Here is an 18,971-nt window from a genome sequence, read left to right on the forward strand (position 1 = left end):
CTTGAAGGTACACAAAAGGGCAAACAGTCACTGCGCTACGCATAAGGACTTGTTCAAATTGCAGGAAACTCTAATTGTTCAATGTGAGTACTTCCACCAATGTGTTATGTACATAAAGAAGCACATCATCAGTTACCTCAAAAGCAGCAGCACCCATGATCATGGAGTTAGAGCCAGACAAAACTCTCATTTACCAGGAGTAAACAAACGAAAATCACAAAAAGCATTTTCTAGAATGGAATACAATGGATAATAATTGACAATAGCAATAAGACAACCTAAATTAAAATATTTTAAAAAGACAATTGAAGCATACATCTAAAATAATTCATAACATAAAGTCAAGAGTTATTCAGATAACACAGACAGGGAATGGTAAAATATTAAAATTATTTAATAATACCCAGTCGTCATTCTAGAGTCAACTATTGTAGTTTAATTAATCTCACTGTTAAATTTTACGCTCAAGATCAGTGATGGATAATACTAATCGTTTCCGTTTTTATGAGTTCAACAATTCTTTCATTGTGATGTGATGTTGATAAGCTTCTTCAGATTGACCTTAGGAACAGTACAAAGTTTGAATAGAATGGCGTAAGTGTGTGTGTGTGTGTGTGTGTGTGTATGTGTGGATGGGTGGGTCGGTCGGTGTGTGTGTGGGGTGGAGTCGAGGGGTGGGGGGTGGGGGTCTTGGCTTATTTGGTGTGCGCTAAGATACTTCGGAGCAGCGATTTCAAAGCGTATCCGGACTGCAGACGTGTCCTGTAATTGCAAACAAACAAACAATCAATTTAATAAGTACCTTTATTTTTTTGAGTTGATAATTAAAACCGTAAGACTATGCCTCCTACAGCAATCAACAGCATTCACCTGACAATACGGAGCAGTTGCTTTGGCAATATTTAGTGTAACTCAAACAATGCCACCCAGCAGCAGACCAGAGAGACATACATAATTCCTGTAATGTGACTACAACAGAGTTTATCATTGTTTACAGTTCACGACTGCTTGTCGAAAATGGAACATTATTTATCACAAAAACGTTCTGGCATCCATTTAGTGTAAGGTGCACCAGTAACAGTTTAAAATTCAACTGTACGATTACAGATATTTATTACATTATAACAAATTTAATCGTGGTATAACTGGAAATAATTTTCCAACAGTTACCTGCGATGAAATTGATGGGACCCAGTGCAGATATTGAACTACTGACTGGGATGGTGTGATCAAGTTTACTAACCAAATTAATCCTGTAAACTGGAGCCAAAACGGAGTACATACACAACCCGAGAGAGAGATGAAGCGCCCAGAAGTGGAGGAGGAAACAAAATAAATCTCCACGGGTTGAGAAGATATGTGATGTTATTCCAGTGATTAAAAAATTGAGTCACATTGAGAAAAAACTTGGTAGTACGAGTCGGCTTATCAGTATGACGTTGCACCCTCTCTAGCCTGCATGCACGCACTGATCTGGTTGGGTAGGGTGTCATAAAGCCGCTATATCCTCTCCTGAGGTAGGGTGGCTTACTAATGTTTTAATTGGTCCTTTATATCCTGGATACTAGCACTGGGACGGAGTTGGCGTCTGATCTGGTTCCAGACATTGTTTATCGGGGACAGATCTGGCGATCTTGCAGGCAATGGAAGTACCTTAACAGCACTTAGACGGTTCATAGAGTCGTGTAACAGAAATATTATGCTGTTGAAAAATGGCAACAAAATATTGTCCCGCGAGAGGTAATACATGTCGCAGGATGTCCGTGAAGTGCCGATGTACACTACTGGCCATTAAAATTGCTACACCACGAAGATGACGTGCTACAGACGCGAAATTTAACCGACAGGAAGAAGATGCTGTGTTAAGCATATGATAAGCTTTTCACAGCATTCACACAAGGTTAGCTTCGGTGGCGACACCTACAACAACAGTTGACCGGCGTTGCCTGGTGAAACGTTGTTGTGATGCCTCGTGTAAGGAGGAGAAATGCGTACCATCACGTTTCCGACTTTGATAAAGGTCCGATTGTAGCCTATCGCGATTGCAGTTTATCGTATCGCAACATTGCTGCTCGCGTTGGTCGAGATCCAATGACTGTTAGCAGAACGTGGAATCGGTGGGTTCAGGAGGGTAACACGGAACGCCGTGCTGGATCCCAACGGGCTCGTATCACTAGCAGTCGAGATGACAGGCATTTTGTCCGCACGGTTATAAAGGATCGTGCAGCCACGTCTCGATCCTTGAGTCAAGAGATGGGGACGTTTGCAAGACAACAACCATCTGCACGAACAGTTCGACGACGTTTGCAGCAGTATGGACTATCAGCTCGGAGACCATGGCTGCGGTTACCCTTGACGCTACATCACAGACGGGAACGCCTGCGATGGTGTACTCGACGACGAACCTGGGTGCACGAATGGCAAAACGTCATTTTTTCGGATGAATCCTGGTTCTGTTTACAGCATCATGATGATCGCATCCGTGTTTGGCGACATCGTGGTGAACGCACATTGGAAGCGTGTATTCGTCATCGCCATACTGGCGTATTACCTGGCGTGACGGTATGGGGTGCCATTGGTTACACGTCTCGGTCATCTCTTGTTCGCATTGACGGCACTTTGAACAGTGGACGTTACATTTCAGATGTGTTACGACCCGTGGCTCTAGCCTTCATTCGATCCCTGCGAAACCCTATATTTCAGCAGGATAATGCACGACCGCATGTTGCAGGTCCTTTACGGGCCTTTCTGGACACAGAAAATGTTCGACTCCTGCCCTGGCCAGCACGTTCTCCAGATCTCTCACCAATTGAAAACGTCTGGTCAATGGTGGCCGAGCAACTGGCTCGTCACAATACTCCAGTCACTACTCTTGATGAACTGTGGTATCGTGTTGAAGCCGCATGGGCAGCTGTACCTGTACACGCCATTCAAGCTCTGTTTGACTCAATGCCCAGGCGTATCAAGGCCGTTATTACGGCCAGAGGTGGTTGTTCTGGTTACTGATTTCTCAGGATCTATGCACCCAAAGTGCGTAAAAATGTAATCACATGTCAGTTCTAGTATATTATATTTGTCCAATGAACACCCGTTTATCATCTGCATTTCTTCTTCGTGTAGCAATTTTAATGGCCAGTAGTGTATCATTACGGTTCCTTCAGTCGCAGGCAGACTACTATGTGAAATGGCCTCTTGTTTTCCACGCAGTCCAACATCAGGCCACTGTCACATCCCCCACAGACCTGCACGATTTGACCAACCGGTGGAATGGATATCCACATCTAGCCAACTTTGAAACTCGGTCCTGTGCTAATAACGCTGTCTCACACGGGTACGAGGCATCTCTGTGTCCTCCACAGTGATCACTTAACATCTGACGATGTTCGCATCCGTTATATGCTCTGCTAAGCGTGGTAACAATATTAAACGTGAGCAACCCTAATGCACTCTGGTGGCCGTTCTATCTGTGACAGAGAACTGTAACTCTAATCATGTTCATTACAGTAATGGTGTGTGTGTGAACGGAGTTACATTGGCATCCGACCGTGTCTTCTGAGTGCTTCATTTTTGTTTTTCTGGCAGTGCATATAAAACTCCCCTCCTTAAATACCTGGCACATTGTGATTTCTCAAAAACAAAATGTACACTGACAGAAAAAATCGTAACACCAAGAAGGAGTTGTGCGACATAAAAGAAAGTTGGTAGACGTGACTATACATCTGAAAAATAATGTCTGTTAAAATTTCTCCACAGTCGCGTAAGAGTGGCGCTAGTAGCGCTACTATGAAGACGCAAATCAGGTTTGCTTTAAATACACGCTGTAACGGTCGTGAGCGTTAGTTATCTTTGAGATTGGACTTGGTGAGTTGATGTTAGTCCAGAATGCCTTTAAGGCAACAGAGACGGCATTATCAACACCCCACCGAGTTTGAACTAGGTCGTGTAATAGGGCGACGAGAAGCTGGAGGTTCCTTCTGCTATATTGTAGAAAGACTTGGCAGTAATGTAGCCACTGTATGTGACTGATGGCAGCCGTGGTCACGAGAATGTGTGGTCGCAAGAAGATCGGGTTCCGGAAGGACTATTTGCACTACCGAGAGGGAAGACCATCGTGTTGGACGTATGGCCCTGGCGCATCGTACTGCATCTACAGCAGCAGACTGAGGAACAGTTGGCACCACAGTGTCACAACGAACTGTTACAAATCGGTTACTTCAAGGACAACTACGAGCCAGATGCCCTGTAGCGTAACCCCAAAACACGGCCATTTGCAAGCTCAGTGATGTCAAGCGAGAGCTCATTGGAGGGCAGGGTGGAGGTCTGTTGTGTTTTCTGATGAAAACTGGTTCTGCTTTGGTGTCAGTGAGGGCCGTGTGTTCGTTAGAAGGAGACCAGCTGAGGGCCTGAAACAAACCTGTCTGCGTGCTAAACACACTGGACCTACGTCTGGAATTATGGTCTGGGGTACGATGTCATATGACAGCAGGAGCATTCTCGTGGTTATCCCACACACCCTGACTGCAAATTTGTACGTCAATCTGGTGATTCGACCTGTTGTGCTACCGTTCATGAACAGCAATCCAGAGGGTGTTTTCCACCAGGATAATGCTAGCCCAAAATTCTCTAAAGTATGTCGACACGTTGCCTTGGCCTGCTCGATCACCAGGTCAGTCTCCTATCGAGCCCATATGGGACTTCATTGGACGACAACTCCGGCGTCCTCCACAACCAGCATTAACCGTCCCTGTATTGACCAAGTGCAACAGGCATGGAACTCCATCACACAAATTGGCATCCGACACCTGTAAAACACAATGCTTGCATATTTGCATGCTTCCATTCAACATTCTAGCGTTTACACTGGTTATTGATGTACCAGCATTTCACATTTGCAGTGGCTTATCTCGCGCTTACGTGTACCTGTGATCTTGCAATGTTAATCACCTAAATGTGTTACCTAGACAAATGTATTCCCGAAAATTCATTATACTACATTAATTATTTTTTGATGCTGCGATTTTTTCCGTCAGTGTAGAAATCGGATGCTTCAATAGACCTGGTGCCTCAGGAGTTGTAATAACGGAACAGTTCAGGGAAAATATGGAGTAAGTTGCACATACATTTATAATTATTTAAGGCATTTCGGAGATATACTTACTTACCACATATATTAATCAGGGTCAGTTGTAGAGACAAGCAATCGTGTGAAATTGGCCTAAATGTAGCATCCGACAATTACTTGGGCAAGTTATTTAGTGTCTTACAATCACTCAATGTAAAATGCAACACAATAACAAAATATTTGCGGTTTTGTAGGTTTTCTATGCGAGTTCACATTATTATAAAAAAGCCATTGACTGATGGTATGTTCAGACCATTTTGTTTGTCTAGGCCTCTATCTGGTAGTTTATGAGTGTACATGATGATACCTTAGTTGTGTGTGCTTCATGAGTAGTGTGGTATCTATTTGTTATTATCCTGCACACTAGTACATGCTAGCGAGAACTCATAAATTAAAATATATTTGAAGACCTGTGTACAGACCGGAGAAATCCTCGCTGGATAATACTTTCTGCCACTGTCTGCTGAGGAGGATTCTTCTTCATTGTCATCCTGTTGTTCAAGAGCTCGTGCTTCGTGCTGTTCACTGGGCTGGTCTTCGACAGCAGATTCAGTCTTTTCATCGTCAGCATTTTCTTCACTTTCATCTTCAGGTGAGACAGTTAACTACAATGAAAGAATGAATTGACGGTAATTCTGACGTTCATTAAGTGTTTGGCTCGAGAAAAAAGCTGGAATCATTTCGAAAGAATGTTAAGTGTAAAGAAGGCTTGATTATTTAGCTTCTTTGGGATCAACACCCATCACAATAACGGCGATTGTGCTATTGACAGAAGCAGAAAACATGAGTACATGAGTAATGTAATAAATTTTTGTTTTCAAATTAATAACCTGACGCAATACCAACACCATTAGTCACCTGAAGCGCCTTTCACTCACAGGAGTAAAGTAGGTTTTGTCAGAGATTCGTGTGATACTGTTCTAAATACCTTACCGATAATTATATAGAACAAACATTCAGAGAAGCGATTCCTGAATGTAACATTTTTGATTTCCTGGTTCCAAACAGGTCCGATGTTTTCGGTTTAGTGAACGTAGAGCAGCAGAGGAGGAGGAGCTTATAGCGTCACTGAGCACGGGTGCCAATATAAACGGAAAAAAATTGGGAGAATTGTACAACACGCATTAGGTAAGTATGTGCTTAGCAGAGTTGTAAGGGATGGAAAAGACCGACCATGTATCAACAGCCGTGTTTAAAGTGGCTCCGCCGACCGAAGTGGCCGAGCAGTTCTAGGCTGTTCCGTCTTCCAAGGGGGTTGGGGGGGGGGGGGGGGTGGTGGTGGTAGGGGATAAGGCATGCATGATTACTCATAATTACTCCAGGGTTTCAGTATGCGACTGCGCCAAAACTAAAAGACAAAACAGACATACATCAGTGGACAGAGAATCTCTCAAGCTCGTAACTCACACTACAGGTGCTCAGTATGAGCTTCGATTGTTTTATGGCAAGCGTCAATCCGTGGGTGCAAGTCGTTGGCAGGATGTGTCCGAGGAGGCGTGAAGGCAGCCCGCTTTGCGATTCTGATAATTGGGTTGCCTATCTGCAGGTGCGTACTAATTCGATGTAACAACATGGAGACAAGGGTGAACAATGAAACCTGAGGACAGCACAATCTACATGTTCAATCTGTAGCTAAAAGAATTCTGTTAATTATTATTAGGCTTTCCTTTACCATGGGACACATAGCAACAACATGCAGCTTTTCGCTGATAACCTATTGTGGGATAGTTGATAGTCAAAGGGTTAAATCAGTAAATACATCAAAGTCATCTATCTAGTCACTCAGTGACCATAGTGATGCTACACGGAGGATGAGAAAGAGAGAGAGAGAGAAGACTGAAATACTAAATTTCTTCATTCGAATTTGTTTACTAATCCTCCTTTCAATCTAATACCAAAATATACAAGGCACCACGGTAAAGTAAATCAAATAAAATCAGTAAACGGAGGAAGGGCGACTGGATCTGATGGAATATCTATACGATTCTACATAGATTATCGAAAGAACTCCCGCCTCGTAGCAGTCAATCGAATGTCACTGGCGCAGTGAAACGTTACAAGTGTCCGGTTCAAAATGGTTCAAATGGCTCTGAGCACTATGGGACTTAACATCTATGGTCATCAGTCCCCTAGAACTTAGAACTACTTAAACCTAACTAACCTAAGGACAGCACACAACACCCAGCCATCACGAGGCAGAGAAAATCCCTGACCCCGCCGGGAATCGAACCCGGGAACCCGGGCGTGGGAAGGGAGAACGCTACCGCACGACCACGAGATGCGGGCTACAAGTGTCCGGAAACCTGTACAGGTCATTGCTGTCTTCATGAAGGGTGGTTGGAAAGATGCACACAAATATATTCCTATAACGCTGAAGTCAGTCTGCTGCAGAATTTTGGAGCCTATTACTAACGTTTTGCAGAGAGTAGGTTTTCCGTCTGAATCAATATGCATTCGAACAACGAACTTGTGAATCCTAACTCGCTCTATTCATTCACGAGAACAAGCTGGTAGTAAGTTCACTGTGGGCCGTTAACACTGTAACACCTTAATGTCCGAGTGCAACAAACGTCAAACTGGCATGTAGTGTACCACTTGTTTGGATATGCCAATAATTAGCATTTCATCACAACCACATGACGTAGGTAGGAGTAACGCCATCCGCATCATGTATACACTGAGGTCACAAAAGTCATGGGATAGCAATAAGCACATATACAGACGGCAGTAGTATCACGTACAAAAGATATAGAAGGGCAGTACATTTGGCGGAGTTGTCGTTTGTACTCGGGTAATTAATGTGAAAAGTTATGGACTCACGACAGGAGCTAACAAACTTTGACCATGGATGCATGGGACATTCATCATTCATCATCATTTTCTTTTGGCCTTTGTTCAACTCCAACGCGGGATCGGCCTTGTTACTATGGATTTGGCGATGTTAGTGTCAGAGGGTGACCAGATGCCCTTCCTGTCGCTACCCTGTACCCCCTGCGACGGATATTAGTGCATCCCAACTGTCTGCGTCTAGTGTAAGCCATGAAATACTGCGAACGTTTTCAAATGTCTGCAGGTCGTGTAACTGAGGCGGAACGTGGAGACTATCCGGGTATTTACGTAGTGGGATGCGGAAAACCGCCAAAAAACCGCATCCAGACTGGCCGGCACACCTGCCCTCGTCGTTAATCCGCTGGGCGGATTTGATCCGAGGGCGGAGCGCTTACCAGGTTGCAGCGCATTAGCGCTCTCGGCCTGGTGGGTACGTATGGGACATTACATTTCGGAAATCGTTAGGGAATTCAATATTTCGACATCCAAAGAGTCAAGAATGTGCCGAGAATACCAAATTTCAGGAATTACCTCCTACTATGGACAAGGTAGTGGCCGACGGACTTCACTTAACGACCGAGAACACCAGCGTTTGCGTAGAGTTGTCAGTGCTAACAGATAAGCATCACTGTGTGAAATAACAGCAGAAATCAGTGTGGGATGTACCACGAACGTATCCGTTAGGACAATGCGGCGCAGTTTGGCGTTAACGGGTTATGGCAGCTGACAAGTGACGCGAATGCCTTTGCTAACAGCACGACGTCGCCTACAGCGCATTTGCTAGGTTCGTGACTACGTCGGTTGGACCCTAGATGACTGGAAAACGGTGGTCTGCTCAGACAAGTCCCAATTTCAGCTGGTAAGAGCTTATGGTAGATTTCGTGTGTGACGCAGACCCCACGAAGCCATGGACACAAGTTGTCGACAAGGTACTGTGCAAATTGGTGATGGGCCAATAATGGTGTGCACTATGTTTGTATGGAATGTAGGCGCCCTTTGGTTATGTTCGGCTACTTGCAGACCATTTATAGCCTTTCATGGATCTCTTGTTCCCAAACAACGATGGAATTTTTATGGGTGACAGTGCGACATGCCACCGTGCCACTGTTATTAGCCACTGGTTTGAAGAACATTGTGGTCAGTTCGAAAGAATGATTTGGCCAGCCGTATCACCCGACATGAATGCCATAGAGCATTTGTGGGATGTAATCGAGAGGTCAGTTCGTGCACAAAATCCTGCACCGCCAACACTTTCGCAATTATGGACGGCTATAAGGGCAGCGTTGCTCAATTATTGTGCAGGGGACTTCCAACGACTTAGTGAGTCCATGCCACGTCGAGTTGTTGAGGACGTAGTGCAAAAGGAGGCCCGACTCGATATTAGGAGGTATCCTATGACTTTTCTCACCTCAGTGTACTGTATATATCAAAAGGTTATGTAGGAAGTTTTCTATTCAGAAACTGCATTTGAATGTTGTATATGTTGTGAGAAGTCCGTGTTGAGCTTCGTATAAAAAAGAGAAATGTCTACCAGCACGAATTAGCTGCCAAAAATGGGAGGGTCGTGGCGTATCGAGACTGCGTTGATCGTTTAGAGATTTTACTGCTTGCGTTGGTCGGGATCCCGCTTCTGCAACGCAAAAAATGACATCGTTAGATTCAGGAGAGCCATACTCAGAGCTACGCAGGATCTAACGGCCCACTGCAACCAGCACCCGAGAGGATAGACATTAGTTCGCTTGGCTGCGCAGGACCGTTCAGCCACATCACATATCTTGAGTCAGGAAATGTAATCATTTGCAACACGATAAATATCCGCACGGACAGTGTGACGACCTCCAGAAGGCCGTGGAATGTCAGCACGGCAACTATTGCTGCCATTCGTTTACATCTGCATCTACATACATAATCCGCAAGCCACAGTGCGGCGCCTGGCTGAGGGTACCCTGTGCCACTACTAGCTGTTTCCTTTCCTGTTCCGTCCGCAGACTGAGCGAGAGAAAAACGACAGTCTATCTTAGCTTTGTGATCCTTAACGCGAAATGTATGTTGGCGGCGATAGGATCGTTCTGCAATCAGCTTAAAATGCCGGTTACATAAATTTTCTCCGTATTGTTCCTCTAACGACCTTTGCCTTCCCTGCAGGATCTCATTTGATATTCCTAACACTTGCGTATTGTTCGAACCTAACAGTATCAAATCTAGCACCCCGCCTCTGAACTGCTTCAATGGCATTCTTTAATCCGACCTGGTGCAGATCCCAAGCACTCGAGCAGTACTCAACAACAGGTCGCACTAGCATCCTATACATGGTGTCCTTTACAAATGAACAACATTTTCCCAAAATTATCGGAATAAACTGAAATCGATCATTCCTCTCCCTACCACAATGCTGATATGCTCATTCCATTTCGTTCCATTTCAAATTGCTTTGGATATTTAGACGTCGTGACTGGGTCAAGCAGGAAACTACTAATGCTATTTCTGAACATTACGGGTTTGTTTTTCCTACTCATCGCCATTAACTTAGATTTTTCTACATATAGAGCCAGCTGCCATTCATCACACCAACTAGAAAATTTGACACTCGTCTTCGACACCTTCCCGTCCACTGCAGCATCATGAGCAAACAACTGCAGATTGCTGTGCTCCCTGTCCGCCAAATCATTTATGTATATAGAAAATAACAGCGGTCTTATCATCCTTCTCCCGGGTTCTCCTGACGATATCCCTGTCACTGATGAACGCTTGCCGTCGAGGACAACATACTGGGTGCTATTTCTTAAGAAGTCTTCGAGCCATTCACATATTGGAAAACTATTTCGTTTGCTCATGCCTTCGTTAACAGTCTTCGTGTGTACCGTGTCAAATACTTTCGGAAATTTGGGAATATCGAATGTGGCTGTTGCCCTTCATACATAGTTCGCAGTATATAATGTGAGAAAAGGCCAAGCTGAGTTTCAAACGAGCGATGATTTCCCTTGATGCAGCAGTAGAAGAAGGTGCGCTGACAGTGGTACGCTGGCCGACAACGCCGGCCACAGAAATGGCACCACATTATCTTCTCTGAAGTCTCCTGGTTCTGCATAGAGCATCACAATGGACGTGACCGTGTGTGGAGGCTTCAAGGAGAAAGGGTGTTGCCACATTGCATTCATCATTCTCATACGAGTCCAATACCTTGGGTGACAATATGGAATACACTGTATGATTACTCCTCGTCCGCCGTAAGCGATTCGTTGAGCAGCCGTTAATTTTATGTTGTGTTAATGCTGGTGTCTGTGCCCGGTCTTCGACGTTTCCGTCACGTTATCTTTCAACAATATAACGCAAGCCCATGCTATCCTGACCCACCTCGATACCGAGCGTGTTCAACTCTTGTCCTGGCAAGCACGTTACCCAGATCTCTTACCAACTGAAAACATCTGTTCATAGATTGTCAAAACCGATGACGTGTGGCATACACTGAAGGCACCATGTAAAGACGCACCCGTTACCTGTTATCCGAGCTCACTTCGATTGAGTGCCCTGCATGTTAGAGCCACTGTTGCTGCCGGAGGTGGCAGCTGTACGTACTAAACTCGCACACTGTATTCCTCCAAATCATCTAAAAATTTTATCATGCATTCTGTACAATACTGTATACGCACAATAAGTAAATTTTATTTATTTGCTATACCTCCTGATGTTGCAGTTCTAATTATCAGCAGTGCTGCTGCCGAGTTTCATTTCGTCTTGCTGACTTTCAGAAGGCGTTCTATTCGTTTCGACACCTTAACCCAACAAAATGAAACCGGATCGTAGCAAATATCAGACCAACTTCGTAACTGAATTGAAGAGTCTCTAGCAAACAGAATACAGCATGATGATTCCCGGGTTCGATTCCCGGCGGGGTCAGGGATTTTCTCTGCCTCGTGATGGCTGGGTGTTGTGTGATGTCCTTAGGTTAGTTAGGTTTAAGTAGTTCTAAGTTCTAGGGGACTGATGACCATAGATGTTAAGTCCATAGTGCTCAGAGCCATTTTGAACAGCATGATGAGCTTAACGAAGAGAGCTCTTCAGTCATAAAAGTAACTTTTAGCTTACCCCAGGGGAGTGTTACAGGATCGTTATTATTCACAATAAAGAATTGTAATGCTCTCTGCGACCGCGTGATTCGATAAGCAACACGTGCATCCTGGATAGTGCCAATGGGCAGCACCGCAGGGAGTTCACCCTTTGTTGGGAGGGTACGGGTTTGGCAAACTTGGGCTTCCAGAGCTGGGAATTGGGGAGCGTTGCCAGTCCCTTTAATCGTACGCGTGCTTGACTGACCACCATCGGCTCGCTAGTGGACTGTTATGTCTTACAGGGAGGGGGAATCTTTAGTTAAGGGCCCAGATCGCGAAGGTGGTACAAATCTCTACAAAATCCTCAGCCTCAAGGAGTATCATGGTTCTATGCGATAGATATCTGTTGATGCGAAACATTTATTAGCGGGCATCCTCCTGGACATCGGCCGCACCCCAGTTGCATAAGCTTACTCAATCAAGCAGTGCCTTGTTTGGGCTGACCTTTAGTTTCCTCTCTACTCGTGGGATCAAGGTGAATCCTTCAAACACTGCTATCCCACTACTAGGTAGCAAAACTCAACACAGTGAAAAGACTCCAATAACCAACCTTCCTGAAAAAAAAGCACTCTTACGCAAACCTTAGGTATCAGTAATAAAACACAAGTTGGTAGTCAGGATGTCTTTTTAAACCTGAAAAGGTGGTAGCCAGAATTTTTTTCACATATGGAAAGGACAGAGGGCAACTACAAGAAAGTTTGACTTTGCACCAAAAGGGGTCAAAGGACATCGAAGGTGCTTTGAAATCTGTATGAAGTTTGAGAAATGGCAAATTGTTGGTTGAAACATACAGATGTCTGAATCCCTCGCGGAATCTGTCATAGGGACAGAGCTGCACATCGCCATGAACTACAGGAGGGTGTTATGATATGCATAAATGTAATAGACGTACCAAGAAAGGAGCTGTAGCATGAATCGGTTCAAGAAGGTGAAAATAATAGATGGTATACAAGTAAGAAGGACCACATTTATGATTACATTTAATGAAAGAACACCTCCTGAACACATCTGTTTAACAGTGAGGTCTTACATACCCAATCTACTGCCCTGTTATAAATAGTGTGTAAGTGACAGATCACATGCGGAATATGTACATTGTGGTGACGAAAGTCATGGGATGCTTCCTAATATCGTGTCGGATCTTCTTTTGTCCTACGTAGTGCAGCAACTGGATGTGGGATGAAATTAACAAAAATGGTTCAAATGGCTCTGAGCACTATGGGACTCAACATCTTAGGTCATAAGTCCCCTAGAACTTAGAACTACTTAAACCTAACTAACTTAAGGACATCACACACACCCATGCCCGAGGCAGGATTCGAACCTGCGACCGTAGCAGTCCCGCGGTTCCGGACTGCAGCGCCAGAACCGCACTGCCTGAAATTAACAAGTCGTTGGAAGTTCCCTCCAGAAATATTGAGCCATGCTACCCAATAGCCGTACATAATTCCGAAATTGTCTCCGATGCAGGTTTTTTGCAAGAACTGACCTCTCGATTGTGTCTCATAAATGTTCAATGGGATTCTTGTAGGGCGATCTGAGTGGCCAATCTATTCGCTCGAACTGTCCAGAATGTTCTTCAAACCAGTCTCTAACGATTGTGATCCGGTGAAATGGCGCATTTTCATCCTTAAGGTGTCTGCCCCCGGTAGCTGAGTGGTCAGTGCGACAGGCTGTCAATCTAAGGGCCCGGGTTCGATTCCCGGCTGGGTCGGAGATTTTCTCCGCTCAGGGACTGGGTGTTGTGTTGTCCTAATCATCACCATTTCACCCCCATCGACGCGCAAGTCGCCGAAGGGCGACCGATTCCATGTGCTTGACTGTACGCAAACACTATCTCGGCTTGCTCTGGACATGAATACCGGACCATTCTGCTGCTTACAGTACTCTGCGTCGCAGAGCCTGCTACACACAAGGAACACACAGCACGTGGTCACAGGAACTGTCATTCGTCAGCGCCATCTACCGTGGCAAAACGGCATTTTCGGACACATGTTCATAGGAACTTTTTCCTTCGTTTTTATTCAGGAATCCGTCCCTGCAGTTCGTCGGTTTTATTAATGTTCACCCTGTATACAGGATCAACAAAAAGCAGAGAAGTTTCAATTTATGTTATAATTTGATATTTAGTTTATTTTTTCAGTACGAAGGAAAGGATTCCGAAATTTCTAGACCAATGTAAAGTTTTATGCCTATAGCTAGGCCTTGAGGATATGAACTTTTTGACGCTTCATTTACACAGCTATCAACAGTTGATCGTGAAATATTTCAATTTTCCCTCAAATCAATAATTAAGTTTTTATCAGCTACCCTGATGAACTTCGAGCAACTAAATCGTATTTAGCAAAATTAGATCTCACGGCTGTCAGCTGGATATCACATTTGTCCATTTCCAATCTTCGTTTTGCTAAGAAAATTAAGAAATTTTTTTCCCTCAAATAATTAAATTTGTATTAATTACCCTGATTACATTTAATCAATTAAATTATTTATGGAAAGCTAGACCTCACGCTGGTCAGTTTGATACCAAATTTGCCTATTCTCACTCTTCGTTTGGCTATGAAAATTCGGACAAAAAATCATTGTGTAATTTTATAGGAGTCTTCTTTTCCCTCCACTTAAACATTTGACCGAAAAATAACATTGATAATTTCTACACAAAAAGCTCAGTCCATGAGCATGGTTCAAGATATAGACTGAACTTACATTAGCCAAGAAAAGAATGAACATAAAACTCAAAACTGCATTTTCTACCATGGACTAAAAGTATGTAACAGATTGCCCAACGGGAGCGGAGAGATTGTTAAAACGAACTTATTCAAAAACGCAGTTAAAAAGTATCTGTTGTGCGATACATTCTATACGCTGTAGGATTACTTAGATAACACAGAGTAGGCGTCTGGTAAAAAATATAACAGAAATAAATAATATTAACAGCAATAACAACACAAAATCATTTCGCATTACAGTTTCACACTACGTTTTTTCTTCTTCTTTCTTTTCATTCTTTTTTCTGGTCATGCCTACTCCTAAAGCTACGCGGTCTATGATACTAACACCTTATCTTTTTTCTAAGCCCGACGTCTCACTATTACAGAGGACTGACTCAGGTTTTCAGGCTAGCAAACGGAAAGCTGCGACACGGAAAAAGAAACCAAACCTCGTCACTATGGCCCCGGAACTGATGGCGTGTGCAGTGGTATACTATGAAATAATGTGTGTGTAGTGTGTGGAGGGACTGGGAGTGAGAATGAATGATGAGTTTAACATTAGCCGTTTACGTTAGTATCTCACTCGTGTTCAAAAGAAAGAAAATAAAGTAAAGAAAGGGAGCATCTATGATTAAAAAAACAAAAAAAAACAAAAAAGGGGTAGCATAATTGATAAATAAACAAAACGTCCTCGGTCCCGGGTTAGACATCCACCACAACTTAAATTTTGAATAAAAATCATCAGCATTGGCGGCCGAAGACTTCCAGCATAAGAAGTCATCCTCATTCTGCCAATGGCTTTGTCAAAGAGGGAGGAGGATCGGACAGAGGTTCAGGGCACTCTCTTGCCCTAGAGGTGGGAATATGGCTCTAAAGACGAAAGAATCAGCCATGATAAACGACATGAGGATGCAGAAGGCCGAGGAAACCACTGCTTTAAAGACATATAATGTGTATCTACAGGACATGTGGCTTGTAATTGAAAAGTGTCATGATGATCTCTGCATAGGCAAAAGATTCCGGAATAGTCCCCCATTCGGATCTCCGGGAGGGGACTACCAAGAGGGAAGTGACCTTGAGAAAAAATTGAACAACCAACGAAAGGATAATGTTCTACGAGTCGGGGCGTGGCATTTCAGAAGCTTGGACGTGGTAGGGAAGATAGAAAATCTGAAAACGAAAATTCTAAGGCCATTTTAGATATAGTGTCTGTCAGTGAAGTGAAAGAAGACAAGAATGTATGGTCAGATAAGTATATGATAATATCAACAGCATCAGAAATTGTATAACGGGAGGTAGGATTTCTTATGCATAGGAAGGTAGAGCAGAGAGTGTGTTACTGTGAACAGTTCAGTGACAGGGTTGTTCTCAACAGAATCGACAGCAAACCAACACCGACAACGATACTTCAGGTATACATGACGACGTAGCAAGCTGAAGATGAAGAGATAGAGAAAGTATACGAGGATATTGAACGGGTAATTCAGTACGTAAGGGGAGATGAATATCTAATAGTCATGGGGGACTGGAATATGGTTGTAGGGGAAGGACTAAAAGAAAGGGTTACGGGAGAGTATGGGCTTGGTACTAGAAATAAGAGAGGAGGAAGGCTAATTGAGTTCTGTAATAAATTTCAGCTAGTTATAGCGAATACTCTGTTCAAGAATAACAAAAGGAGGAGGTATACTTGGAAAAGGCCGGGAGATACGGGAAGATTTAACTTAGATTGAATCAAGGTCAGAGAGAGATTCCGAAATCAGATACTGGACTGTAAGGCATACCCAGAAGCAGATGTAAACTCAGATCACGATTTGGTAGTGATGAAGAGTAAGGGTGGTAACATTAAGAGTGCAGTGGAAATTCCACTGTTAAATGCCGAGGAGAAAGCGGATTAGTGGAAAGAGTACATCGAAGGCCTCTATGAGGGGGAAGACTTGTCTGATGTGATAGAAGGAGAAAAAGGAGTCGATATAAAAGAGATAGAGGATTCAGTATTAGAACCAGAATTTAAAACAGCTTTGGAAGACTTAAGATAAAATAAGGCAGAAGGGGTAGATAGCTTTGCATCAGAATTTCTAAAATCAGTAGGGGAAGTGGCAACAAAACGACTATTCACGTTGGTGTGTAGAATGTATGAGTCTGGCGATATACCATCTGACTTTCGGAAAAATACACTCCTGGAAATGGAAAAAAGAACACATTGACACCGGTGTGTCAGACCCACCATACTTGCTCCGGACACTGCGAGAGGGCTGTACAAGCAATGATCACACGCACGGCACAGCGGACACACCAGGAACCGCGGTGTTGGCCGTCGAATGGCGCTAGCTGCGCAGCATTTGTGCACCGCCGCCGTCAGTGTCAGCCAATTTGCCGTGGCATACGGAGCTCCATCGCAGTCTTTAACACTGGTAGCATGCCGCGACAGCGTGGACGTGAACCGTATGTGCAGTTGACGGACTTTGAGCGAGGGCGTATAGTGGGCATGCGGGAGGCTGGGTGGACGTACCGCCGAATTGCTCAACACGTGGGGCGTGAGGTCTCCACAGTACATCGATGTTGTCGCCAGTGGTCGGCGGAAGGTGCACGTGCCCGTCGACCTGGGACCGGACCGCAGCGACGCACGGATGCACGCCAAGACCGTAGGATCCTACGCAGTGCCGTAGGGGACCGCACCGCCACTTCCCAGCAAATTAGGGACACTGTTGCTCCTGGGGTATCGGCGAGGACCATTCGCAACCGTCTCCATGAAGCTGGGCTACGGTCCCGCACACCGTTAGGCCGTCTTCCGCTCACGCCCCAACATTGTGCAGCCCGCCTCCAGTGGTGTCGCGACAGGCGTGAATGGAGGGACGAATGGAGACGTGTCGTCTTCAGCGATGAGAGTCGCTTCTGCCTTGGTGCCAATGATGGTCGTATGCATGTTTGGCGCCGTGCAGGTGAGCGCCACAATCAGGACTGCATACGACCGAGGCACACAGGGCCAACACCCGGCATCATGGTGTGGGGAGCGATCTCCTACACTGGCCGTACACCACTGGTGATCGTCGAGGGGACACTGAATAGTGCACGGTACATCCAAACCGTCATCGAACCCATCGTTCTACCATTCCTAGACCGGCAAGGGAACTTGCTGTTCCAACAGGACAATGCACGTCCGCATGTATCCCGTGCCACCCAACGTGCTCTAGAAGGTGTAAGTCAACTACCCTGGCCAGCAAGATCTCCGTATCTGTCCCCCATTGAGCATGTTTGGGACTGGATGAAGCGTCGTCTCACGCGGTCTGCACGTCCAGCACGAACGCTGGTCCAACTGAGGCGCCAGGTGGAAATGGCATGGCAAGCCGTTCCACAGGACTACATCCAGCATCTCTACGATCGTCTCCATGGGAGAATAGCAGCCTGCATTGCTGCGAAAGGTGGATATACACTGTACTAGTGCCGACATTGTGCATGCTCTGTTGCCTGTGTCTATGTGCCTGTGGTTCTGTCAGTGTGATCATGTGATGTATCTGACCCCAGGAATGTGTCAATAAAGTTTCCCCTTCCTGGGACAATGAATTCACGGTGTTCTTATTTCAATTTCCAGGAGTGTATCATCCACACGTTCCGAAGACTGCAAGAGCTGACAAGTGCGAGAATTATAGCACAATCAGCTTAACAGTTCACGTATCCAAGTTGCTCACAATAACAATATACAGAAGAATAGAAAAGAAAACTGAGGATTTGTTAAATGACTAATGGCTTTAGGAAAGGCAAAGGCACCAGAAAGGCAGTTCTGACGTCGCAGTTGATAATGGAAGCAAGACTAAAGAAAACTCAAGACACTTTCATAGGATTTGTCGATCTGGAAAAAGCGTTCGACAGTGTCAAATAGTGCAAGATTTTCGAAATTCTGAGGAAAATAGGGATAAGCTATAGGGAAAGACGGGTAATACACGACATGTATAAGAACCAACATGTACAAGAACTAAGAGTGGATACCAAGGCCAAAGTGCTCAGATTAAAAAGGGTGTGAGAGAGGGACGTTATCTTTCGCCCCTACTGTTCAATCTGTACATCGAAGAATCAACGACGGAAATAAAAATTCAAGAGTGGAATTAAAATTCAAGGTGAAAGGCTATCAATGATGAGATATGCTGATGAAATTGCTAGTCTCAGTGAATGTGAAGAAGAATTACAGGCTCTGCTGAATAGAAT

General features: G+C 44.6%; 1 protein-coding gene across 1 annotated transcript in view; it reads right to left on the reverse strand.

Moving 5' to 3' along the window:
- Positions 1 to 18,971, reverse strand: part of LOC124556065 — a 158,731-nt gene that overhangs the window by 98,572 nt on the left and 41,188 nt on the right. Inside the window, exon 4 of the mRNA XM_047130094.1 lies at positions 5,545 to 5,727. Coding sequence (XP_046986050.1) covers positions 5,545 to 5,727 — 183 coding nt within the window. The remainder of the gene's footprint in view (positions 1 to 5,544; positions 5,728 to 18,971) is intronic.

The sequence above is a fragment of the Schistocerca americana genome, chromosome X (genome assembly GCF_021461395.2).
Source record: "Schistocerca americana isolate TAMUIC-IGC-003095 chromosome X, iqSchAmer2.1, whole genome shotgun sequence".
NCBI lineage: Eukaryota > Metazoa > Arthropoda > Insecta > Orthoptera > Acrididae > Schistocerca > Schistocerca americana.